The 27,062-nt window shown below is 32.9% G+C and overlaps 1 protein-coding gene across 12 annotated transcripts; it reads left to right on the top strand.

Moving 5' to 3' along the window:
• The first annotated feature begins 879 nt into the window (after positions 1–879).
• On the top strand, positions 880–27,062 carry LOC148619925 (uncharacterized). 12 transcript variants are annotated; one of them, XM_088580359.1, is made up of 15 exons: positions 982–1,044; positions 1,730–1,802; positions 2,450–2,523; positions 3,975–4,118; positions 4,485–4,748; positions 5,324–5,430; positions 13,730–13,755; positions 14,910–14,951; positions 15,753–15,835; positions 20,683–20,754; positions 21,172–21,310; positions 22,221–22,312; positions 23,049–23,117; positions 24,044–24,173; positions 26,925–27,062. In XM_088580359.1, exons 6-15 carry the CDS (start codon positions 5,402–5,404, stop codon positions 26,960–26,962), a joined length of 720 nt encoding a protein of 239 aa, XP_088436485.1. In that variant the 5' UTR covers positions 982–1,044; positions 1,730–1,802; positions 2,450–2,523; positions 3,975–4,118; positions 4,485–4,748; positions 5,324–5,401; the 3' UTR covers positions 26,963–27,062. The 12 variants fall into 12 exon arrangements, with proteins under 12 accessions (XP_088436489.1, XP_088436485.1, XP_088436486.1 ...); XM_088580360.1 differs by having other exon boundaries at positions 1,730–1,806; XM_088580358.1 differs by lacking the exon at positions 1,730–1,802.

Genomic DNA, 27,062 nt, shown 5'->3' with positions numbered 1-27,062 from the left:
AACCATATAGAATTCTCAAATATAGCAAGATATCGTCACCCAAGAAAACAGTAGAAACACCACCACTTCCGAAATACAGACATATTCTAGGAATAAAGACAGGTACATGTAGGACACATTTTCTACAAACAGCACCCCCCCCCCACCCCCAACACACACACAAACTAATTTTCTTTATTAAAATGATTACATGAAAACTATCTATCTACTAGCTAGGCCCGGTACATGAAAAATATATTATCCCAACCCTCAGAGATCTATATCTGACGCCCCGTGCAGGTCCAGGTGTTAAAAGAATAGGCCTACAGCAGCGCTAAGCTTGTCGTAAAAGGCGACTAAATAGTGCTCAGAACCTTAGCCGGGGGCTAGGGCGCTCTGCCCACAGAGCAACTGGGATGTATGCCCCAGGTGGTTGAATGGGGTACCCCTGGCGTGTTACATGCTGGGGTTGTCAGGCTATAATACGGAAAACCTGACCGCAAACCATAGTGGTGCACCGTGTTGGTAAAGATGCCACGTTCCTCGCACGTTCAAGAACCTTACTGTGGTATTCTCCCGGAGTAGGAACCATAGGGCTCCGCCACAGGAGGCTAAATTGCCCGACCCTACCCACCTCTCCCTATTTCCAGTGGCAATCAAAATTTGTCGACCCCATTGTCCAATCCCTTTTTCATTTCATCATCATTTCATGTTCATTTTATCATTAATTTCATGTTCATCGTCTGAATAAAGTTGAAATATTGCTGCTCGGACGTTAAACCCATACAAACAAACAAAACAAACATCTATATCTGACACGAAAGGTTTAGTTGGTGCTGTATTTGGAACATCATTCGGAACTACTCGGACATTTCGCTACACTAAAAAATAAAAGCCTTTCTTATGTGTTCCGATTGAGGAGAAAGTCTAAGGAGTTCCGATTACATAGTCTATGGATGACGTATTATTCGCTAAAATTAGATTTGACGCATACCATGGGCCGGCTTTCGAAATATACATTTTAGAGTGGAGTGGTGTGATTCAAGTGACAGTTCAACTTTACAGGTTAGAATTTATATAATTTCTATGCTAGTTTTAACAAATTTGATTCAAATATACCGCATCCTAACTTCGACCTAAGTAAAGTAAGTTGTGTATCATCTTGTTTGTGTGGTCCCGGTTCGGTTCACGTGTTTATAAACAAATACATTGAATTTGAAATCACTTTCTTGTGTTCATATGAACTGAACTACATATTTAAATAATAAGTATACGGTTTCCATGCCATCGTATGTGATTAATTTAACATATCATTTAATTATTAAGAATGAAGCATCGTATTATTATTTTTTCTCTAGTCGAACGTTCCAGTATCTAATATCAACAGACAATCCCCTTTTCTATTTTTATTCGTGATGTCATCACTTACCTGTGATTTGGTTTTGGTTGGCAAAAAATCCATTGAGTGGCATAGGGTATTAACTTTAAATCATCATAACTTTTTCATTTTAAAGATAATTGAAAAATTCTTTTGGTTCCCAACATTGCAAATGAAATTCTTTTTATCCATGGAATTTTTAAATAAATATTTAGTAATTAGACTATGTTCATGAGATTTTGATTATTATTTTATACACTAATGAGATTGGCGAACTCACCTATAAATAGATCACAATGACTGGGTATAGGTATATAAAAGGTGTGATGGCACTTGTTTTCTTTTTTTATTATTATTATTATTTCTTTTCAGGATAAAAAGCAAAAATACAAACCTATAAATACATTTTTTAAAGTGCGTGGAAAAACATATACAGTGTATACATGTATGTAAGTTACAACCCCCCATTTTTTTTCTCTTCAGGAATATTTTGTTGTAGCTGTATGTATTCATTGTGTTGTTTCATGGTAATTGCTTCAAAATCATAGCGATTAAAAAAAATTTTTTACAACTGGATTAATGACACACCCTACCCAAACTTAACCATCATCCACTTCTATAAATTTCTTATTTGGAAGATACGTACCCCGTGTGATAACATTTTACGATATTTTGCAAATTATTCCCTGGTCGTGTCAGATTTTCAGACTCTGGTTTTATCCGTTTCATAGCATTTATACTTTTTGCGCACTGACCCCCACTTTTGTTTTCATAATTTCATTAAACACATAAACATGTTTTTTAGGAACTGGAAGTGTTTATGAAATCTTTCTTTTTTATAGATAAAACATACTAAGACAAAGCCTATAGAAAGAAAATCTAGAGAAATTCTTTTCCTGCCAAAATTACAAATGCTTTCATATCTTAGAAACCATTATACTGACCGGCCCATCTATATTTTCGTCTTACACAGTTCTAGCATGAATAATCTGAAAAGATTTCACATTCCTTTGAAATCCTTGTTATTCTTAAAAAGGGCAGTGAACAACGGATCCTTAAACTTAATTCATTTAATTTTTCATTATACTGTAGGTGGGAATTAAGCATGCAGATCAGACAATATTTCAGAGTCACTGTTTTAGTAACAGCGTTAAAATCCATGATAGGTATGTTACTTATCATTGCTATGTATCTGTTTCCTAGTTTTCTTAGAGATAAGGCAGTGATAAAATTTTTCCATCAATTACTCAGGTTATTGGCATAGAGGTCATACATGTAGCTAACTTAAAAAAAAATTGTTGTCAGATGTTAGCACGGATTTGTCAAGAAATTTTGGAAACAAATATTTTTATTAAAAAAATTGTTACAACTTACATAATTTTTCATCAAAAAAGGATGAACCAAACATAGGTGTTTTACATTTTAAAAGCAGCTAATTTATTTGCCAAAGCTGTCATCTAACATAAAGTACATGTACAGGGGTAAATAGCCTTTTTCATTATTGCATGGACCCATTATGGGATCAAGCCTATCAAGTCTCATGCTTGTGTAAGACTCACGCATTTTGAAGCTGATTTGGCTGCATTTTCCAATGATCCATTGTTTTTTTCATTGATCTATTGTTTTTTTCCATTGATCCATTGTTTTTTTTCCATTGATCTATTGTTTTTTCCATTGATCCATTGGTTTTTTTCCCATTGATCCATTGTTTTTTCATTGATCTGTTGTTTATTTCCATTGATCTGTTGCTTTTTTCATTAATCTGTTGTTTTTTTTCCATTGATCTATTGTTTTTTTTCCATTCATCCATTGTTTTTTTTCATTAATCTGTTGTTTTTTTCCATTAATCTATTGTTTTTTCCATTGATCTATTGCTTTTTTTCATTAATCTGTTGGTTTTTTTTCCGTTGATCTATATTTTTTCCATTGATCCATTGTTTTTTCCTTTGATCTATTGCTTTTTTCCATTAATCTATTGCTTTTTTCCATTAATCTGTTGTTTTTTTCCATTTATCTATTGCTTTTTTCCATTAATCTACTGTTTTTTTCCATTGATCTATTGTTTTTTTCCATTGATCTATTGCTTTTTTCCATTAATCTATTGTTTTTTCCATTAATCTATTGTTTTTTTCCATTGATCTATTGTTTTTTTCCATTAATCTACTGTTTTTTTCCATTAATCTACTGTTTTTTTCCATTGATCTATTGTTTTTTTCCATTAATCTGTTGTTTTTTTTCCATTGATCTATTGTTTTTTTCCATTAATCTATTGTTTTTTTTCATTAATCTATTGCTTTTTTCCATTAATCTATTGTTTTTTTCCATTAATCTGCTGTTTTTTTCCATTGATCTATTGTTTTTTTCCATTGATCTATTGTTTTTTTCCATTAATCTATTGCTTTTTTCCATTAATCTATTGTTTTTTTCCATTAATCTATTGTTTTTTTCCATTGATCTATTGTTGTTTGACTTTGATCTTTTAAACTTGTGCTAAATCTGACACATTTGCATTTTGGAAACTTGACATTGCTGTAGGAAACAAGATTTAAAATGTGTATAATAGAATAGAAATAAAACAAACATTGCTGTTAACTTGTTTACATTACGATTTCTTCAGTTTTGTCTTGTGAACATCCTGTGTGCCGACTTGGATATGAATTTTGTGAGCCAGTGAAAGGCGTGTGTCGAAACTGCGAAGATTTTAAAGACTTTTGTTTTAAAGACAATAAACACATTTCCAACTGTACTTCATTCTGCAAAGGTATGCATTCTCACATACATTTTGAATGTATACACTTAATTGATATGGCAAAAATAAATATCTTACTTTTTATAGAAATGTTGTCATCTCAGTCAACGTGATTATCTCCCTCTCTATAGAAATGTCATCTCAGTCAACGTGATTATCTCCCTTTCTATAGAAATGTTGTCATCTCAGTCAATGTGATTATCTCCCTTTGACTAGACCTTGGTGAATTTTATACTCCGAATGATGTAAAGTAAAAGGTTTATCCAGAAGATGTGGATATGTAGCCTGTTTTTGTTTGTTTTTTTTTGTTTGTTTGTTTGTTTTTTTTAAGCTGCATAGAAAATACTTTTTTGATATTCAGAACATATACAATTTTAGACTTGGTTGGCCTTCAAGAGTCTACCCGGAACAGCTGTGATCAGTCACAAAATATAACTGATGACCAGTATTCAGTTGCTGTCTTTGTTTTGGCACCAGCATTAGTTATAGTAATAATAGGATTCCTGATCTTATTATACAAATATCTAGATTTGAAGCGGAAAAATCTTGAATCAAATACAGCCAGCACTGAATCGGAGAGAAGTACAGAATTCAGCTCGTTAGAAACAGTTTCGGACCCAGAAAAGCATTTTGAAGAATTGGGTATGTATTATGATTATAATTTTGAACTGTCTAGTTCTGACTTGAAAAAAAAATGACAGGATCCGATCCATGTTGAAAAAGTACAAGATACATGATTTTGTGCTATTACAAACTGTATAATGACCATTGTCTATACTATAAAAAAAAGTTTTCTTTACTTGAAATGTCCCTTTTTCATTTTTGCATCACTTGATATGTTTGGAAAATTTTCGTTAAAATCCTAAAACAAAGTGGTTTTTTTCTGAGTTATCTGCTCTTTAATTGTTCAGGTAGTTTTTTAAAATGCTAAAACATAATGGTTTTTAATAGTTTTATCTGCTCTTTATTCATTCACTTGCATTGTATTTCCTAGAAGTTATTTTTCATTTTACTAAATTGATATGGAAAGTATTGTCTTTATTCCATAATGCTGATGGTACTGATATGTAAATTGCTGCCTACATGCTGGGCTATTATAAACCATGTTTCAACCATTGTCGTATTTAGACTAAGACTGACACTTGATTAAATATCTTCAATATCTTTGTCTAATTTGTATAATGTTAATAATTTTTTGGTGATTAATTTTTTCCCAGGTTACGAAGTTACACACAGCTTACTGGGTATCAAAGAAAACAATCAACAACCGAACCTAAAACAGATCTCAACAACAAATGATAGGCCAGAAAAGTCTGAATTGGCGGTAAGCGGGAGATGACATATCTATAAAATGTAGGGCTGAGACTGAAGAGTTTCTATTGTGGTTCTGCATGTTTAATATTCATGTTAGTGACCAATGAACACACTGCATGTTATTTAGTTGTAGTCTTTGTAAGAATCATGCAAAATCTGAAAAATGTGATGCACCCCGAAAAAAGGCTACATATTTTTATTTTTGTAAGTATTCATTCCAATCTGTCGTCTCATAGAAGATAATCCACATTGAAAATCCAATAGATTCTTCTGTATTTGAGCGTCATTTACAGAGTTATCTCCCTTAATTTTGATATCTACAGTGCCTTCTGCATGATTTTTATCTCCTAAGAGCACAGGTTATATGAAAAACCGAATGTTAATTCTGTTTTCTTCGGCAAATCTTACAAAATATCAAAAATAAAAATATGTTGGCTTTTCATCAGTGAATCACATTTTGCATGATTCTTGGCTGGAGTGCTACTTTAAAAAAAAGCATGTTGAACTGTAAACATCTATATGATGTGCATGCACCTGTTATTGTTATCTAAGTTTGTTATTTTATTGGGGCCATGTTTCATATTTGTTGTTGTTTTTTAATTTACTTTATTTATTTTTTACTAAGTCTAAGTATTTGATAATTGTCTTTCAATTGTGGTTGTGCCATTTTCATTTAATTATCATGTGACATGGTGAAGAAATTATATTTATACATCTTTTTGTTTTTCTAATTTAAATCGGTAATTTTGGGTTGACGAGACTACTGGTGGACCCAAGGTTCCTGAGGGTATTCACCAGCCAAGTAGTCAGACTTGTTTTGCCTGATTTAAATATATATCATACGGTATTTACCAAAATTTTCAGTATTATAAAACACAGAAACACTAAAACTTTGTGGAATGATTCCTTGTATTGCAGTGGGTGAAACTTCTAGATGCTAGATTGGGCTTCCTATTTTGATATTTTGGTTTTGGATACAAATTGTATACCATTAACATTTGGAGTAAGATGTATTCTAATGCTGATGATGAGGGATTTCTCATTGAAATGTGTACAGACAATCTAATTGAAATAAGACCTATCACTTGTTCCATTCAGTCACTGAATGTAGGATCTAACAACACTAAATTCTACATTGTGTTCAGATGACCTTCACATTCTACTTAATGGACATAAAGATCATCTGAAATTTGTTAGATCCTACATACAGTGACTGAATGAATCATTTTAATTAGATTGCTCTACAGAATCCATATAAAATGCACGGGAGGGTGGGGGTTCACTTTCGTATGGGATGTAGCTGGAGCTGAAAAAAAACCCATTTACATATTTGTCTAGCAAGAAAATCCGTCCCATCCATATATTTTTCAGTGCAAAATGCATGTCCATTGATATATTCAACCACATCAATTTGAATTATGAGAAGATAAGAGATGACACTAATTTTCAATTATTTGGTGATGATAAGAAATTTTGCCTGAGCAATAAATTACACATTTAAATTGTAGAAATAAGACCCATTGATATAGTATAGCTCAGAAAAGACAACCCATTCACATCATATATTTCAACTCTAGAAAAATCAGACCCATTCCGCATCTGTATACTGTTACATAGGAAGTAACATCCCCATCCCCCCAGTGATAAAATGTAGTAAAATATTGGCTTTAAAAAGACTCAGTTATCTTGAAATCAAGTTCGGTTACTTGTGTTTCTCCCATTAACATTCTGAAGTTTGTTCATTCAGTCTTCTTTGAGAATAACTAGGAAAATTTATCTACTAGAAATATTAGGTATGTTCCAACTCAATCTTTTGTGATAATACTTGTTCATCCCTGAAAGTATTACTGTAGATTAAAACTGTACGAACATACTTTTCTGTGCTTTGTCATAAAGTATTTGTCACGGAATGAACTGCTGAATGTATTAAGGAGGTATACCTAGGGTAAGGGACATAACTCTTGAAATCAGTGATATGTTTATATCATATTCAATTTCACCAAAGCCTATCAAGCTTTCTTTTGAAACAGAATGAAATCAGTTCAAGTTTTAGGTGAAGGCATTGATAAGTTGTCTTTGCCAATAAAATATGTTTAAATCAATCAGTTCTAGTTACTTTGATGCTTACATGAGATTAATGTAAAATGCTGAATACAAATGTTTGAATGATTTGTATGAGTTGTGTCCCCTATCTTAGGTCTGCCTCCTTAATTGTCGTCAAGTTTGTATATATATCACAAAAAGACTTGGTACAGTTTAAAACTGTACAAACAGTCTTAATTAGACTTTGTCATAGTGTGTATTGCTCAGTGTATTGTGAAACTTTTATTTGCATTACTAAAAGTATTGCTATAGTTTAAAACTGTATAAAAAATTCTTAAATTTTCTGTCAGTAAGTAAGTGTCACAGGCTTTACTGCTGAATGTGTTGTCATGAAACTTGTATACAGTTTAAAAACTGTCTGAACATACTTTTCTATACTTTGTCATAAATTCAGCATCTCAGAATGTACTGCTGAATGTATTGTCATGAAACTTGTATATACAACTAAAAAGTATTGCTGCAGTTTAAAAACTGTACGAACATACTTTTCTTTATTTTAGCATACATTATTCGTCACAGGTTGTACTGCTCAATGTATTGTCATGAAACTTGTATATACAACTAAAAAGTATTGCTGCAGTTTAAAAACTGTACGAACATACTTTTCTTTATTTTGGCATAAATTATTTGTCACAGGATGTACTGCTGAATGTATTGTCATGAAACTTGTATATACAACTAAAAAGTATTGCTGCAGTTTAAAAACTGTACGAACATACTTTTCTTTATTTTAGCATACATTATTCGTCACAGGTTGTACTGCTGAATGTATTGTCATGAAACTTGTATTCCCTACTTGCGGAGCTCGTGATGCAGCCATATTTCATCCTGTTTTTGCAGAGTTACCTCCCGTAAGAGCAGGTAATAGGTACGAGAACGCAATTAATTCCCCTTGGTTGTTCGTTGTATACGAATATATAGTTCCAACTTTGGTAGTAGGTACCTTCCACATTTTTTTCATATTTTTACTTGAAACTTATTTGCTGTAGTTTTTGCCTCTAATTGATAGAAAATAGGTTGAAATTACAATTTTCATTAATCAGTTCTGACTAAAAGTTGTGATTTGGTTCAGTGGAAGAAGGTTAAAATTTAGGGCTTTTAACTCAGTTCATTTGTCATGTTTACCCCATCTCCGAGTTATATGTATTAATTTCAGAAAGTGATGGAAAAATTTTCTACAATTTATATATAAAATCCTGTTCGTACATATCTTTAGGCCAGGGAAGTTTTATTCAGTTTGCGCCGGTGGAATTTTTTTAATCTGCTCAAATGTGTATATTGAAATGCACTTGAAAATTTATTGTGGTTTCGTGTCATAATTTTTAAATCTCTCTAATCGATGTTCGGATTCGGGTGCAGAAAAAAGAGGTAACTCGAATGAAAATGGAATCCCCAACAGACAAACAACGGTGTTTCTAAAATTTACAGGGTGTTTCATATTGTTGGTAGGTTACATAAGGATGATTTTCATTTGTATCCCGGGTAAAAAAAAATATGGCAGGGTCAGTAGAACGAGAAATTCCATGTTGACTTTCGAGATTTTCTAAAGTATCGTCGATATCGGATGGAAAACCTTACGTGTTCCGAATAGATACCTGCTCCAAAGGGAGATAAATGTTGACAAACTATTGGTCCGCAAGTCGGGAATATACAATTGAAAGGTATTGCTACAGTATAAAAACTGTACGAACATACTTTTTCTATGCTTGCCATGAAGTAAACACCACTTATTGTACTGTTAAATGTCTCGTTATATAAAACTATGAACAACAGAAGTGAAGTAAAAACTGTTTAAAACTGTACTATCTTAATTATATTTTTTAAGTTAAAATAATGATACGGAAAGTAAAACTTAGCTTTGAAACTGTATGAACATTTGTTAGTAACTTTTGCCATAAGGTAAGTGTCACATATATACTTCTGAATATACTGGTTTTTTTTTCTCAAATTGTATATGTCACATAAACTACTTCTACAACTCCATCTATATTTATATACATTTTGTATATCTGTACTGAATGCTTTTGTTATGAATTGCTTGTTAAATCAGATAATGCTGCATTCAACTATTCGCATATACTTTGTGCTGAATGTTGACATTGTTGCAGTTAACTATACGTATAAACTTAGTGCTTAATGTTGCATTATATATTGCAGTTAACTGTGCGAACGTATTTCTATACTGAATATTTTTGTTTTGAAGCATTTGTAGCCTTAAATAAGACATTGGTGCAGTGAACTTCACTATACAGGCATACTACTATTCTGAATGTTATAGCCATGAAGTGTATGTTACCAAACACATTTGTACAAATGTGAATTATTGTGTACTTGGCGCTGTTCATTAAATTATATATCATAGTAAGTGTAAGCATTGCTTCAATTAAAAACTTCACTAAAACCCTTTATGTTTTGTTTAATGCATATGGTATAGTATGATTCGCTCCTTACAGTTATTATTGTGGAAACTCGGGGCAGATTCAGCTCTTTAAAAAAGGGGGCGCCAGCCAAGGTTCCTCACGAAAAAGGGAGTGCTAGGACATTATTTGCCATTTTTTGCCTATTTTACACATGAAATTACAAATTTTCTAATAAAAAGGAGACTTCCAACCCTCTGCACCTTTTTTTTTTGTGAAGTTAAAATAAGATGTGTTAGTGAACCATTGTAACTTTCAGTTGACAAAATTAATGAAATTGGATTTTTTATACATTTTTGTAAAGTAATGAGGGTATATGAGTATATTTTGTATAGAAATGAGGGAAATGGGGAAACTTTGAACCAATAATCTGAGAATGTGAAGCATGCAAGTTTCTTTTAAAGTAACAGTCTTTGTAAAAATCATGCAATGTGATACACACAAAAAAGGCTACACATTTTATTTGTTTGTTGTTAAGTTGCTTGATTGATCTTAAAGATAAACTAGACAAGTGTTATATGGAAAGCCACACGTTACCTACTGTTTAGTATAACACTTAGACAAGTATATCAAAAATGAAAATATGGAGGCTTTCCAACAATGAATCACATTTTGCTTTACCTCGAGGGCCCTTAATTTTATTCATGAAATTAAGTTATATTTTTCGAGCAGAAAAAACAATCTTCACTTGCTTATAATGAAAACTAAAACGTATCCTTGCTTATTATGCTTTTTATATCGAATGAGAACGATTGTAGTTTTGTAGATATAATTGAGGTATAAGGACTTATTTGATATATTTATGATTACTGTATTGTATATTTATCGCTTTTAAATTGCTGTGGTATGTCTGTATTTTTACTACAGTAAAATTGCTTTTTAAATGTGCTTCCTTGATGCTGCTTGTGAGTGATAACACATTGAGAAACAAGTGTACAGCATACAAAAATTTGCGACTGCACATATTTTGTGGCCGTATATTTGTATCAGTCCTCATTTGTCCAGATAAAAACCTGAGTATAGGATACAGACGTTGATAAAATTGTACCGCAAGGTCCCATTATACGAAAGAACCCAGGGATTGATTTTGAGGGGTTATGACCTGAAATGGTTAGGGATTAGGGACCAGATACAAGAATTTTTTTATCATATTCGTACAATAATAATGGCCCTCAACATAAATGCCATCCCAAAAAAAATTATGGATTTTGGGGTAACTTGAACCGATACATGTAAAAAATTAGGCACCACATTATGACTGGACAACAAATTGACTTGAAGTAATTGATTTTTTTTTAAAGTTGTACAAGATACCGCCAGATTAAGCCTGAAATAGATTTTGGGTGGTTTTAACAGGATCCATATATAAATAATGGAGCAAAAGGGGACACTTTCATTCTGGTGAAATTATTTCATGTGTCAAACTTTAGTTGTAATAAAAGTTCAGAGCTGTATCAAGCTGGAAAGTTGTGTCAATACTTGCCAGCTTTTGTATTTGTATTAATATAGGTGTTTGGGGGTAGTTTTGGTTTTGATTTTAAAAAATACACATAATTTTCAAAAGTAATGCGTATATGATTGTTGTAGACATACATGTACATGTTAGGGACTCTGCAGATACTTTTATGAAAATACGACTTCTTCATTTCAAAACATCAGTGTCTATTTAACCCTTCTCTCTATCATATCAACTATGCTTAAGACACTAAAGCTTTATGAAAGAACTTTTTTGTTGCAATTCAAATTTTGATGGATGGATTGAAAGGCTTAGTCTTATCTCAGATTGAATTAACTTTGATACAAAATTTTTTAAAAATCATGTATGCACAAAATTCCAAAAACCAAACATACCTACTTCAAGACCTTTTTATGTATATTTGTGTACAGACAGTCAAACCTAAAGAAAAAAAATCAAACGAAAATATTTTCTTACATACTAAACACCATGTCACTTCAGGAAAATTCAACAAATCTTTGTTTTATGGGTCTTGGTATGCCAGTGCAATTGTTGGGTGCAGTTAATGACTGCGAAAAGGAATGCCTTTCAATAAAATTGTTAATGTATACCCGTGTTTATTAAACAGAAAAAAGGTCATGTTTTAAATAACTGAAGACGAACGAAGATATTTTCTTTTTCTATAACAAAAAAAATAAAGAAAGTATAGGTATTACAAGTGTCCGCTATACCCCAATAGCCAATCAAGAGAAACAGTTATATAAACCCCAAGTATGTCACTAACACAGATACATGTAGTTGTCATGAAATCGTGCTTCAGGAGAAATGTGCAGCAGTTTAACACGAAATTCCTATGATTTTCAGATGAAAACCATTCCATATGGTTTGCACTTTACTACGAATTTTACACATGTTACTAACTTCTTGAGCTGAAATCAGTTGACAATTATAAGAAAATGAAGTATATATTTTTTTTATGTATATCATTCTGCAACGATCACGAGTGAATTATTTAGATAAAAACAAGAATTTGTATTCCTTCCCATACACAAAGTGAAGGTTTATTGATAAGATTTTCTTATTTACATACATCTTCCCCGAGATAAGACATTACAGTATTGTAAGTAGAGAAACTTTAATTTTGTTACATTATAAAAACGAATAATTTGTAATACGAAAAGAAAGTGACCGATGACTGATATATCCTTTTGATGGTATATTATATCCAAAAATATAAATTACTATTCTAAATAATAGGAGAAATAGTACATTCATATGATACATGTATTATGATTAAATATCAAGATACGTACTTTGGGCTAGGGTTCGATTTTCTAGATATTGGAATACATATTTTTACTTACTATTCAACTTCTCCAAATAGATACCCTTTATTACCAGGAAATCTGGTCTATTGTAATTTCATATATTTTGTTGCTAAATATTATAACGCGGTTATTAAAGACTGTAGATAATAAAAGAATTCAATACATTGGAATTTTATACTTCTTGATTGTCAAATGCAACATATCATAATTTAAATGGAATATACACTTCCTGTTTTATATGGCGCGGATATTTAAGGCAGAAAATTATATTTTAACCAACATGTTTGTAATACTGAACTTCTGCATCGTCAATAGGTCATATTGTATGTGGTATATTTACCGCGGCATATGTTGCACCTTTTAGAATTATTTTAAAAAATGATTATAGGTCTCAGTATCGTATTAATTTTCCCATAGACTTCTATAGTGAAGCGCATATTTTTAGCACTTTTTTTTAAAATATGTAAATTGATTCAATAAAACTTTCACTTATGTAGCATTTCTAAGGACATAAAAAATAATTTTCCGCAAAGAAAATAGGATGAGTCCACGAAGATCAGACAGAAAAGTAGTCTTGAACTATAAATAGCCATTTTCTCTACTTTCACTTTCGTTTTGCACTCATCAAACCAACCTTTTCAGTGGAACATTTTTATGTTATTATGTTAGATTTTCTTTTAAAAAAGTTCTTTGTCTTACAATGTGATGTTTGCTCTATTTTATAAGTCATTGCTCATATCTTTTGACAAAACATTAGTTTGTAGAGAGGCAAAAAGAAAATGCACTATATTTTTATAGCATCCATGTTTTGATACAATACTGGTACCTATAATTTACAAGTAAGCACACACACATATAAAGGTTGGTTCAGCGAGTGCTCGATTATGATAGGGTTGAACAATACAATTCTGTGTATAATTGATAAGAATAATTGAGTTGAAATATCATGTTCCTTCTGTGACATTACACTCAGCGTACAACATAAATTTCTTTTCTATTTTCAAGAACGATGCTGTGTGGAACGATTAGGGGTGAGTGTAGATAGTGCTTTGTGATTTTACAGTTACCTCGGAAGGTATGTAATTGAAACAAGAGTAAATATGATAGAAATACAACCTTAAAAGAGAATGACGTCTGACCTTTCAAAACTGATAACAGTGTTATTATATTGGTATATGTATTACATGTATTAGATCATCTGCCAGTCCAACATTCCGATTGACTCCGTTGTCTTAGTGGTTTTGAGAAGCAGTACGAGATACTGTTAAATAATTTAGTTTAAGAAGTTACAAGCTTTCTGCTTCAAAAAATAGTCGTCTTTCATCTCATAGACCAAGAAGTTTGTCATGTGACTGTGACCTAATAATTTTGTTTGATAATGTACTCGTTAAATTTTTAAATTTTAATACTGAAATTAATTTGTACGAAATGACATTAAGATACTTATTGTCTGTTGCAAATAAACTCTTTGTCGGTTTTTCACACATGAAAATTATTTGCTTCGCATGTTATTTGTGTTTACCACGTGATGAAGGATATTTTTTTCATTTACAGAAAAAATACAACAATATTTAAGTGTGTTGTTTAAATATATAGAAAAAATATAACAGTCGGTCCTCAAATAGTTGAGCAATCATGTCGATAGGAACTACAGTACATTTACAACAATAAACCACTTTCATATCGCCCAACTGCACCCAATTTGTTTTTTAAAGTAAACAGGGTTGCTCGTTTTCTTTTATTTATTTACACGCGTTAATTTTATGTTCTTTGTTGTATGCGTGTATTTTTGCTTCTTTAACCTTGGAATATATTCTTTTGATTTCTTGTATCGTATTTTACATAAGCAATTGTAAATCGTATTGTATACATATAATATATACTTACACAAATTGATATTACAATTGAGTATTCTTCTATCCCGTACATAAGAATTTGTCTTTTCTCTAAGTTTTTTTTAATGCAATCCGCATTGCTCATTTCCGTTTTTTTTCTATGAATGTTCTATTTTAATTAATTCTTAATGTTTACTTTTGTCAAGTCGTTATCCTTGGATTATGTCCCTTTTAATTACTTTCCTTTTCTAATTCCCGTGATATCATTTACACTTTTATTCCAACGGAAAGTTATTATCCAGACAAATAGCCTTATTTTACTCGAAGTTAAGACCTTTATTTAATTGTAGATGTAGCTGTGATATTGACTGTTTCGCTTACTGTAGTTAACTGTAAGTTTTATCTTTAGCATAGTACTGAACGTTTACCGCAAACGTGGTATTGAAAATAGGATGAACATTGTCTATCACGAAACCTGAATAATCAAGAATTTATGGACCAGACACCTGTTTAAATTTCTTCATATCAGTATAAGTGTTATATATGAACCTTGGTTTGCAGAACACCTTTCTTACCTTAATAAAACATGTATCCTTGTATGTATATGTTGCAGTATCAGGATTAGCGAAAAATTTAGTAATCTATCAGAAGGTGCATTCCGATGTCTCATTAACATAATATGTCTTTTCTGAAGACACGACAGGAAACTTTAATTAACGAAATTTGTCTTTATAATTTTACAAACGCACTATGCTCTCCAAACATCAAAAAAGTTAACAGATTCTTTCAGCTCGTATAAAAGTTATCAAGGGAACCACAATTCTAGCGGAAATCAAAAGAATGTAATCCAGTGATAAAAATCAGACATTGAAAACAGACAAACACAACAAAGAAAATACTAGAGTAACTAAAATAATACATACAAAGTCACAGAAGTAAATGAGCATCTTGGACTCCACAAAAACTTTGACCAGATGCACCACTATGTTAAGCGTATAAGCTTTTTTCTTCTAAAACAACAGAAGAAACTGTCAAAAGTAATGAACGAAAAACAAATAAAATTAAGCTTACAACATTGATAAACAGTATTGTTCATAAAAGAATGACATTGGCAATACGATATCTATTAAAGTGCATATACAACTGCAAAATCAAAACAGAAAGCAAGGTTTGGTTGTGTTTCTTCTATATAGGCTTGACCTGCTTGAAATGCGAAAGTGCATCAGCAATTGAAGAATGTTTAACAACATTATCCGAGTGCCAAGCTAGTTCTGAGGTAGGTTATGACATTAAATTGAAAGCAAAAATGAAAAACAAAATCTTAAGTTAAATATACTGACAAACCTTGCTTATATTCAAACGTTCTTTGCATACTACAGTAAAACGTACAAAATTACTATGTACCAGATACAGCATGAATTTTTTGGTGCAAATCCATAGTAATAAAATCCATACTTATTTTGTTCCATTCAGTCATATGTAGGATCTGACATCACTCTATTCTTGTTGTTATAAATCAAAGGAGATATTTCTAATATGCCACTTAGATGTCGGTTTTTATGATGGTGAAAACATTACTTAAAAGGAAGAAGCCGCAGATTCTGAAAAAAGTTCTTCTATTGAGCCCTATCTAATACGACAGCGGTAATGGTGGAAATCCCTTGAACAGCGTAGAATGTACATTTTCTATCTAATATTTTTTTTTATATTAGAGTGAACATATAGTGACGAAATGAAAAAAATTATCTTTGTAATATTGGTGCAAAAAAAGTTTTACTTCATCGAAAAACTATATCAGGCGAACAAAAATAAATAAATAAATTTAGGATGCGCGATTCCTGACATTTGAAACTCATTCTAGGCGCTGTAGTCCGCCCTGTCAGAAATTGCGGGAAAACGAATTGCTGATATTTCGATCAATGGTAGTATTCGAAACTTCCTATCAAACATGCTGTGCGTTTGCGAAAAAAAGTACAAACAATCCTAACTGCATGCGTCACTTCCGGAAACGTCACTTTTGACAGAAAGATTTTGAGTCATTCATATTTTGACAGACGATATACATATGTAAGACGTCACTACATTCCGTCCCTATTACTTGCTAACTTTTGCCAAATGTTAGCGCGAAATTAAAAAAAATTCAATAACAAGTGATTCTAACCCTTGGGACCCCACATTTTGATACATCACTTACCTCGTTTTGTTTTGCTACCAGTTAAGCAGGCGTCACTCTGTACATAATTTGACAGAAGATGGATACACGATTAGGTTGAATTGTTCGAATTCGGACCTGATCGTGAAAACATTGGCCCATTCGTAAGGGCATCTTTACTCCCCGAAAACTTTTTTTTTCAGTTTTTAGACACCGTCAGAAACTTTTAAAGTTGTGACAACTTTTTTTGGCATGACAAATAATGGCGAAACGGCTTTGTGAAAGAGCATTTTCGTGTAAAATTCGTGTGTTCATTTTGCCCCTCGCAAAGCCATCGTGATGGCATCTTTAAACATCGTGTCATTTTCGTCTTTGCTTCGTGTGATCATTGGTTCCATCTAGCATTTTACGCAAACTCGGACTGGACTAAAAAGTGAGAGCACAGACCAGATGCACCAGTAGGGTAAGGATTCTTTGCTTTTCTAGAAATACCCGCGTAGTAGCCAAAACAAATTCCAGCACAGGGTATACGAACAGGAAAGGAAAGGTATGACACGTTTAAAGAGTAATCTAGGGAACCAAATTTTTAGCGGAAATCAAAAGAATGTAAATCAAGGACAAAGACTAGACATGGAAAACAGACAAGCACAACAAAGAACCTAGGGTAACTAAAATAATACCTAAAAAGTAACAAATGTAAATGAGCAACATGGACTCCACTAAAAACTGGGAGTATGGACCAGGTGCACCGGTATGGTAAGCGTTCTCTGTTTTTCTAGAATCCAAGTTTCATAAAATGTCAAGTCCGGCGTTGACGAAAGAGAAAAGGAAAACTATGACACGTTGAACAAATCAGTTTTCATGATGCAGGTAGATACACCATAACGATTTCACGAGTTCATGATGACGACCATAAAACTTCATTCTTGTAGCAACAAAACCCCGTTTCAGATGCCTAATTGTAAGAAGTCTATCGCAATACAAAAAGTATGCGTAGATACGACAAGCTCTGGCATAACGTATGAGGTGTAATGTGACAACTCCATAGGTGCTAAGGGATGTTGCTACAGTTGAAAGGAAAGTTGACAATTTTTGATCGTAAAGTTTGGTCAGTAGTTTTCCTTTACCATCGATCTCTAAATGTAGGTCAAGATATGAGACTGACTTCACAGTGTCTGTAGTATCCTTTATCTCAAATTCTTTGAGGTAGATGCGATGTATAAAATCCCCGAAACTAGGAATGTAAAACGATGGTACGTTATCTGTATAGCGGAGACTGAGATAAAAGGGTACCTAAACGATGTTCCTTCTTTTTAATCATATCTGCTTTAAAGTCAGCCTCATAAGAGTGAGGGAATAGGCAGCAAATATATTTGTTCCCATTTGTATGCCGAACATTTTTTTTAAAACACGCCCACCACTCTGAACAAATAGTTTTTTACAAAGTATAAGGAATATAGGAAACAAGAAATATCAGATTGGCCTAGGAAGGCAAAACGACTACAAAGCCCTCGAAAAGTCGTCGTGTAGACATAGTAATATAAATTGATTGCATCGAGATTGAACTACGGTGTCAAGGAAGACAGCCGATTTGTCTGTCTAGGTTGTTTTAAATATTCCGCTGTAACAAAGTATCTTTCTCCGTAAGTCCTGACACACGTAACTTAGCACAGGTTTCAAAAGAAAAAGAGAAAATTTAAAAGCGTAATTCAGTTCCTTTAGCATGGTAATCCTTGATAGTGTAGTAACTAGGAAATTGAAAGCAGCCGCATTTCTTCTTTTGATACTACTAAGAGAACAGGATAATCGACTATTACAGGCTGAGAACCTCATATTGCAGGTAAAACTGTCTTATTTCGATTTGCCACATCTCGCTTTATTGAAATGAAAATATGATGTACGTGTAAATGAAACAACTTTGGAGCGAATTTACAAATCTAAAGGTCTCTTCAAGGTTTTAAACATGAAAGAAATTCAACTACTTGAGAAAAGCCCTGAATCGGCCAAATAAATAAAACGTGAACACGTAAAATTATACTGCTCTTACCTAATACAATCAAATAATATACGTGTAACACAACTTTCAACACACAAACAAAAAGACAAACCTATGACCACACTTCCTAACTTCGGATAAGCACATGAGACATGCGATGGGGTTAAGTGGAATACCAACCCTCCCCGGCAGATAGTCAAAAGGAAAATCAAAGAAAACAAATGCAGTAACAGACAAACTATAAAAAATAAATACAATAGACTCAATCCGCATTTCTTGCATTCAACAACATGCCTATGTTGATTTACCAGGACAGTGGCTCAGCGTGGCAAAGGTCTATATGGGTTTGAAAATGGCTATCCGATAAAAAAAAACAAAGCTATGGCCACTATAGCACGCTTATAAATCAACCGAAGACAGAGGATAGGAAGGCCATCTAAAACTACAAAAGACTTCCGAGTAGTCTCTACAATGAGGTGTTACAACAGATAGAAGGCAAGATAGACAAGACGGACACATGATATGAGAAGGCTTTTTACTCCTGGTCTCAAGCTGTACACTCGACCCTTATCCTGTGTTAACAATTATCCTAGCCTCTTTTACAATTTCATAGTTCCACCATATCATCAATGACGACTGCGATGCCATCAACGTTGAATTTGCTGCTGAAGTGATCCAGTGTTATAATACAACAGAAGAGTGGGCCGCCATTGCGAAACAGTTTGTGAAGAAATTGCAATTTCCACACGCTTTTGGTGCTCTGGATGGTAAATCCACTTGTCCACTGAATAGTGGTTCATTATATAGAAACTACAAGGGATTCTTTTCAATTATTCTCATGTTCCTGGTCGGTTTTTACTACGAGTTCCTCTTAGCTGATGTCGGTTCTGATAGTTCAAGCAACGACCACAGTATCTACAATGGAATAGAACGAAAATAAAAGACCTGGAAAGTCCCTTCCGAAACCCCCTTACATGGTGATGATGTTCCTGCACTACGCGCAAATATCTAACTATAGACTCTCCAGAGCCAGACGTGTTGTCGATAATGTGTTTAGTATTCTTGCACACAAGTTCCAATTACGATGAAACAGAGACCAGAGACATGCAGAAAAATAAAAGAGACATTTCAGACCGCTGAGGAGACCAGGAACTCTCCGTGGACTATTCTGGACTTTTCCTTGGATATTTTCCTTCTTTGTGTTTGGTTGGAGACCCTGTGCTTTCTTTTCTGGACTCTTTGTCTTCACTTTCATCTGCTTTTCTCTTATGGGTGATATATTAGGAAATGATTTAATCTCAAACAAAGCTGAAACTCTAGCAATTTTCAATTAGATTTTGAGTCGAAAAGTTTTATACAACAAGCAAATCACGTGCTGTCTTCATAACTCTTCTAACGTATCGTATTATCATCGCACTATCAGTTCGAAATCTGTATACCCATCCGGGTAAACTTCATGGTACAAATCACGTCTTTTCGTTGTCTTGTGGTTTTTGTGCATCGTTTGACTTTCTTTGGGCATCATGCTACCATTGATGACCTCCTTGAGATACTACATTTTTCTTAGGCTGTTAACAGACTGCAGACTAATTCTGGATTAATTTTGCACGAAATGCCACTTTCACATTCGTGTGGTCATCTTGTGTCAATTTGGGACAGTGTGACCCATGCAGCTCAATTAAGGTTTACAGTATTTTTTTCGACTTACAATTAATCGTTTGACCATTTGACGTTTCTGGTGTTTTATTATTTGCAAGTTTCCACTCATATCAATATTTCTATTTCTCCGAATTTTAATAAATGAATGATCAAAGTTCTTTTATATTGTTTATCCTTGTTTGATGTATTACATTGTACTAAACATTATTTTAGCACTTGTTACGTGAAACAGTGGAGCGGAACTTCTTTTTTATAGCTGATTGGAAGCGTGAATACTGAATAAACTTTTTTGTTATTTTCTACATATTACGTACAGGAATGCTATCTTGAGGTATCGGTCCTTCCGAATTTAAACAGAGTATTTTCCGCCGGATGTCGAGCCAAACAAGTAGGTGTCTCTTTAAAGCATTACGGTTTTGCCTAAGTATAAATCTAGGACTTGAAAAGCCAAATTGTTTTATGTACATGTAATGAATTTAATAAGGTATAAGCTATAAAAACATTTAACAATTTATGCATATGTTTATGTCATGCGATGGGGAAATGATTAATGAAACTGATATATTGCAAAGCTAAATTATAGAATAAATCTACAGGCTGCATTTTGAGTTTTGGTAGAACAGAAAACATGTCAATAGAGATACGATTTTGTTTCATGTCAATAATAAAACTTCAGATTACTTTTGGACAGTCAGCGAACTGTTATTTGCCCTAGAAATAATATTTAAAAAAAATCTATATTTCTTTCAAACACGCATTCCAAATCGTTTACTAATATGTTTTTTTTTTTCTTTTTTTCTTTAAGGCATGTGACTTTCTTGCGCTTGCCTATGGAAAAAGAACTTTGTCGAAACGACAGTCGTCCATAAGTTGTTCTCAGTGCTGTAGCGGTCAGCCGAACAGTATTTCCATTCTCCCATGTAATGCATATCTCTGCAATCAAGGTAAGTTTTAAAGTTTGAAGTATCACTCTGTGTAAGAATCAGGCATCGGGTGACACATCATTTTTCCCAATTTAGTAATTTTTTGCCTAAAATATATTCATACATCTAGGAAACAACCAAAAAGCTATTTAAGTGTATCTTGAGACATCTGTGAATATTTTTTGACTGCTTATATAGGGAATGTGTGCGGGAAAATTGCATTTCAACTGAATTTGACCTATCAATATCTAAAAAAAATAAATTTTACAAACACTTTGATGGTTATTTCTGGTGGTTATCAGGTATAATTAATTGATTAATGTAATTAAATCTCAGCGTTTTTTCCTTCATATGCCACATCTTATGTACATTTTGCCCGATTCTTAGACGGAGTAGTATTTAATGCTTTGAGTTTTAGATCTCTATCTGTTACACTTAACTATGTTATTCAATTACACGAATAACTATGACATAATATTTTTGAACGTGTTAATTGTCCATCTACTTTTTTTAAATGAAAATTTCAGCTATGCATACTTATTTAGTATCAGTATTTGCAATAAGTTTGAGCTCTTACCTTTTTAATAAAATTTTCAGATTGACGTGTGTTAAGGATATGCTTGTTGTTTTGACTCACTCTCTTTTTGAAAAAAGGATGACTCTTGATATGAATACTGTTAGTGTACTCGTGAATACCAATTTTTGTGTATCCGGGAAGAAAAAAGTTCGTGGATCCTTGAATTCGTGGTTTTAAAGTTTTCAGTATACACATCAAATGGAATCTACTATTAGTTGGAAACAAATTTCATTGTTTGACCTACCCATGAAAACTACGAAAATTGGTACTTCGCAAACAATACGACAATATATCATTTACTACTATTGATTATAAAATTAAAATTAATTTTATAATTTATTTTCTTAAATAAAGCACCAAAACCAGTCCAATCTACTTGCGTTGTTTGTGACAGAGTTGAAGATCCAACAAAGTGCAATATCATTCAACAGTGCCCTCCAAATGATGCAAGTTTTAAGTATTTTAACCTCTTATCATAAGCATACAATGAAAGGAACGGAATTTGTTTTTGTTGAAAACAATTATGATACTAGCTCCGTCTGTCTCACGTCTTGACTAAACAGCTTCTGTTATAAATGTATATTACTATTAAGGCAGATCATACCTTATACTTTTAGTAGATTCATTTTCCTAGTTGTTTCTCAAAGTAGACCTTGAAAATGCTCTAAAATTTTAAAATAAAAAATAAAGATCACCGAACGTAATTCCAAGATAATTGAGCCTGAATATAGGCGACTTTTTTCAATTTTTATATAGATTTTGTAGGGAATTTATATTGATTTGTTGTGACATGCATCATTAATTTGATCCTCTATCCTACATGTGCACCTAGATGAACTATCCCGTACTACCATAGATCATGTACTAAGTTACAGCCCTAGATTAGTCCTACGAGGAGGAATGAACCGGCCTGCGAAAGCTATAATTTTATATAGCCTAGCTGGTCGAGTGGTCTAGGGCGCTGGACTTTGTGCAGGCGGTGTTGTCATAGATGTCACAGCGATACGAGGTCGAGTCCCGCGGAGGAAACGACCAAAATTATTTGCATCGCAAATTTGACAGTTCTAACATCGTTTGGGATTTTTTCTGACCTTTCTATACGTTTACATTATCTTCCCTGTATCACTTTGATCAGTGTAGCGAATAGAAACGTCACATTCTAAGACATTATATATATTTTAGGTTTGTTATGTAGACCAAAAGTTTTCTGGCAGTGGATTAATCTACACAGTTGGATGCCGACAAAAGTCGGTAAGATGTTGAATTATATTTGCTTTGAAATAGGTTCCTTTAGTGAACCAAACTATTTAAGGTAACATATACAAAAAATTAAAAAAAACATTTTACATTTCGTTTATGATGACTATAGACAAATATTTCTTGTAATTATTTACTTCATATCTTGTCCCTAAAGTTGAATTTAATGCCATATTGCTATACATCTTTGTTTAAATGTTTTTAAAAGAGTAATCAAAGGAAACAATGTTATAGCGGTAATAAAAAAATGCAATCCAGGGACAAAGACCAGACATGGAAAACAGACATATACAACAAAGAACATAAAGTAACTAAGATCATAAATACAAAGTAATAAAAGCAAATGAGCAACTCGGACGCCACTAAAAACTGGGAGCATGGACCGGGTGCTCCAGTAGGATAAGCGTCCTCTGCTTTCCCGATAATAATAGGATAAGATCATGAAAAATGTCGAAAGCTAGCCAGTTACTGTTATCTATACTAACAACATATTAAATTAAAAATTACAATTTCGACATAAAATTTATTTTCCTTCTACGAGACTTGGCTAAAGATCAATAACTGATCTCAGCATAGCATTCGGTATGGCATTTAGACAAATATGAAAAGATTAAATATTATGGTTTACTTCACAGAACTTTTGTTTCTGTTGAAAAACAAACTTGCAAAAATGAACAACTATCGACAGCAGAAGCAAATTGAATGTACAATGCTTTTGTTGATAGTAAGGATTCATAATGTTTGCATCAATTGTGATATAAATAATTCAGTTGATCAACTCAAGTTTAAAATTTTAACTAGTTTTAAAAATTAATAACTTAATATTGGCTAAACTTATAAAGTTCTGAACTATTGTAAATAATTAAATGTTGATCACAACATATACGTTTTGTATACGTATTAACAAATTTAAATTGTAGGAATGTGATGCATTACTCAAGGGATACAATCAATCGCATGGTAAACGAGAGGATGGGGATATTACTCTATGTTCGGCTTGCTGTAACACCAGACTTTGCAACACTGGAGTGTGTAAACAGCTGATACAAAGTAATATGTAACATATGGTAATAGCGTATGTAAGTCTCGCTCTAGTCTCATTTTCCTGCAAACATATCTTCTATTTAATGCTTTTTCTTCACACTTTTATCTTTTAAAAAATGAAAAATGTTTTGCTTTAAATACTCATTTCAACGCTATGTAAATGACAAATCTTAATGCATTTGAATGGTTAACTATGACCCATTCTCATGAAAACACAGTCGCATGACGAGACTTACATACCCTATACTAACTCTTATAATTATGATTTCTTTACAGTTTTTGTTTTCTTTCTGGGAGAACGAAGTAATGTAGTCTTCGGATAAGACAGGGACAATGAACAAATGTTAATTTCATAATTAAATAAATACATACAAAGTTACCAGAGCAAATGAGCTCCACTAAAAACTGGTAAGGTGAGTGTCCTTTGCTTTTCTGTATACACCCTCCGAGTTGTTCATAAGAAAATCAAGTCCAGGTTAGCCAAGAGAGGAAAGGAAACATGACAAGTTGAAAAAAAATCAGTTATCATTGTTCAGATGAATACGATCCACGAGTTCAAGATCAGGTCAAAGCTTCTGTAGTTAAGACTTCAATTATCTTGTAGCAACATAATCCTGTTACAATTGTTCTCGAAACACTCTATCGAATACTTCGGAAAAAAAATTTCAGCTTCAGCTTTCAGGCACAATAATTTGCGTCAATTAATGAATGAATACGGTTTTTCTTGACTTTTAATGAGCAACTAGGCGGGCGTTACTACAAAAAGTAAAAGACGCTTACCCAACCGGTGCACCTGGTTCATGTTCCCAGTTTTTAAAGGAGCTGCACATTTACTATTGTTACTTTGAATGTAATATTTAAGTTATTCCATGTTCTTTGCAGTGTTTGTCTGAACCACGCTCCATAAATTGGAATTATAATTTTAAAGTTCTTATGGATGCCATCGAGGAACTATGCAAGAAAATGGATGAAACGAGAACAAGAAGACATTGATTCTCTGTCAGAGTGGTTAAAGGCCAAGAGGTCTTTAATTTTGAAACGAATGAAAGTTTTAAGTAGGTCAATGAGTGCCAAGGCTACATCAGTTTTCAAAGACCCCGATGTAGCAAAAACATTGTCTACTATACATGACAAATATGTTGTCGTACCAGCAGACAAAGCCCAAAACAACTTTGTTTTTTTCTGCAAAACGTTTTACATCCAATGTTTATTATCAGAGGTAGACATGGAAAATAATAGCAGTGATAAGACCTATACTGCCACCACACTCTCCAAAGAAGAGATTGTCGAAAACCATAAATCTGTGCTATCCTCTTTTGGTCTCTCTACCAAGGACGATGATTGTGATTTACCGTCTGTGTATTGGATTCCTAAACTCCACAAGAATCCATACAAGCAACATTTCATAGCTGGATCTGCAAATTGTACCATTAAATCTCTTTCAAAACATTTAACTTCTATACCCACAACTGTCAAAGAGGGTCTGCAGTCCTACCACAACACTTGTTACTCCCGTAGTGGTATGAATTCAATGTGGATCCTGAAAAATTCGAAAGATCTTTTAGAGACAGTCAGTTCAAGACTATTGTCTGAATATAATAGCATTAAAACCTATGATTTTTCAACACTGTATACTTCTATTCCATATACTCAGTTAAAATCTCGACTAAAAACATTATACATCGTTGTTTTTCCAAAAAAGATGGTGCACTTAGATACAAATATATAGTTCTTGGTAGAGATTCCTCATACTTTTTAAGAAATAATTCCAAATCATCTTCCAATATACAGAAGAATATGGTTACAAAACGCTAAAATTTTTAATCGACAACGTATTTGTCCAGTGTGGTGACGTGTTTTTCAACCAACGGTCGGCATTCAAATGGGAACAGCGCTGGTTATGGAGTGTTTATATCACAACTCATACGTTATATGCAAGAGCTTACCGAAACTACGCAGACTTTTTGTATCGTGCAAGATTTCTAACAAACAGGCTTCTGGAACAGGGTTATGTTGCTAGAAGATTGAAGTCATCACAACAGAACTTTTATGGTCGTCATCATGAGCTCGTGGATCGTTATAGTGTATCCATCTGCACCATAAAAACTGATTTATTCAACGCGTCATAGTTTTCCTTTCCTCGTTTGTCTACCCTGGACTTGACATTTTATGAGCAACTCGGCGGGTGTTTCTAGAAAAGCAGAGGACGCTTACCCTACCGGTGCACCTGGTTCATGCTCCCAGTTTTTAGAGTCCGAGTTGCTCATTTGCTTTTGTTACTTTGTATGTATGATTTTAGTTACTTTATGTTCTTTGTTGTGGATGTCTCTTTTTCATGTCTGGTCTTTGTCCCTGATTTGCATTCTTTTGCTTGCCGCTATGGCCTTGGTTCCCCTGATTACTCTCTCATTATTTGGCTGTATAACAATACAAGTTTAAGATATATTAAAAAGAAATACATGTTTGCATTTTCAGCTTTGTTGCATCTATCTTTATTTTTAATATCGAAAATAAAGTTGTCAACGCGACACAAAGCGCAATACTATGTACAATAAAAAAATATTTGCTAAATATTTGAAATGCTTTTTATACAACCATAAAATATGTCGGTCGAATAATAACATGACACTACATGAAAACCTAATATCTAAAAAGCATTAGATATTGAACGTTTTGGATGTAAATTTTGGCATGTTGGGCGATAATTTTTGTATGAATTTTAACAGATTTTTATTTCTTCTAGTCTTTTATTTTCAGATCAAACATGCTTTGACAAAACCGTATGTGGTCCGTAAAAGGAGAAAGCAGATTTTTATTGTGCATTATGAATAAAGAATGTATTTAATTTGGGCGAAAAATAGTGTAATTTTGAAAAAATAAATGTTTTCAATCTTA

This window comes from Perna viridis, chromosome 4, assembly GCF_037379345.1.
Source record: "Perna viridis isolate PV_CMFRI_1.1 ecotype Kerala chromosome 4, ASM3737934v1, whole genome shotgun sequence".
NCBI classification, from domain to species: domain Eukaryota; kingdom Metazoa; phylum Mollusca; class Bivalvia; order Mytilida; family Mytilidae; genus Perna; species Perna viridis.
This window is presented reverse-complemented; position numbering and strand designations above follow the sequence as displayed.

Excerpts from the sequence above, each read along its gene's own strand:
- LOC148619925 (XM_088580357.1), top strand. The coding sequence starts at position 1,395 with ATGTCATCACTTACCTGTGATTTGGTTTTGGTTGGCAAAAAATCCATT. Across the intron at positions 1,807-2,449 it reads TATACAGTGTATACATGTAT|GTGGGAATTAAGCATGCAGA; the intron begins GTAAGTTACAAC and ends ATTATACTGTAG. Across the intron at positions 4,119-4,484 it reads CTGTACTTCATTCTGCAAAG|ACTTGGTTGGCCTTCAAGAG; the intron begins GTATGCATTCTC and ends ATACAATTTTAG.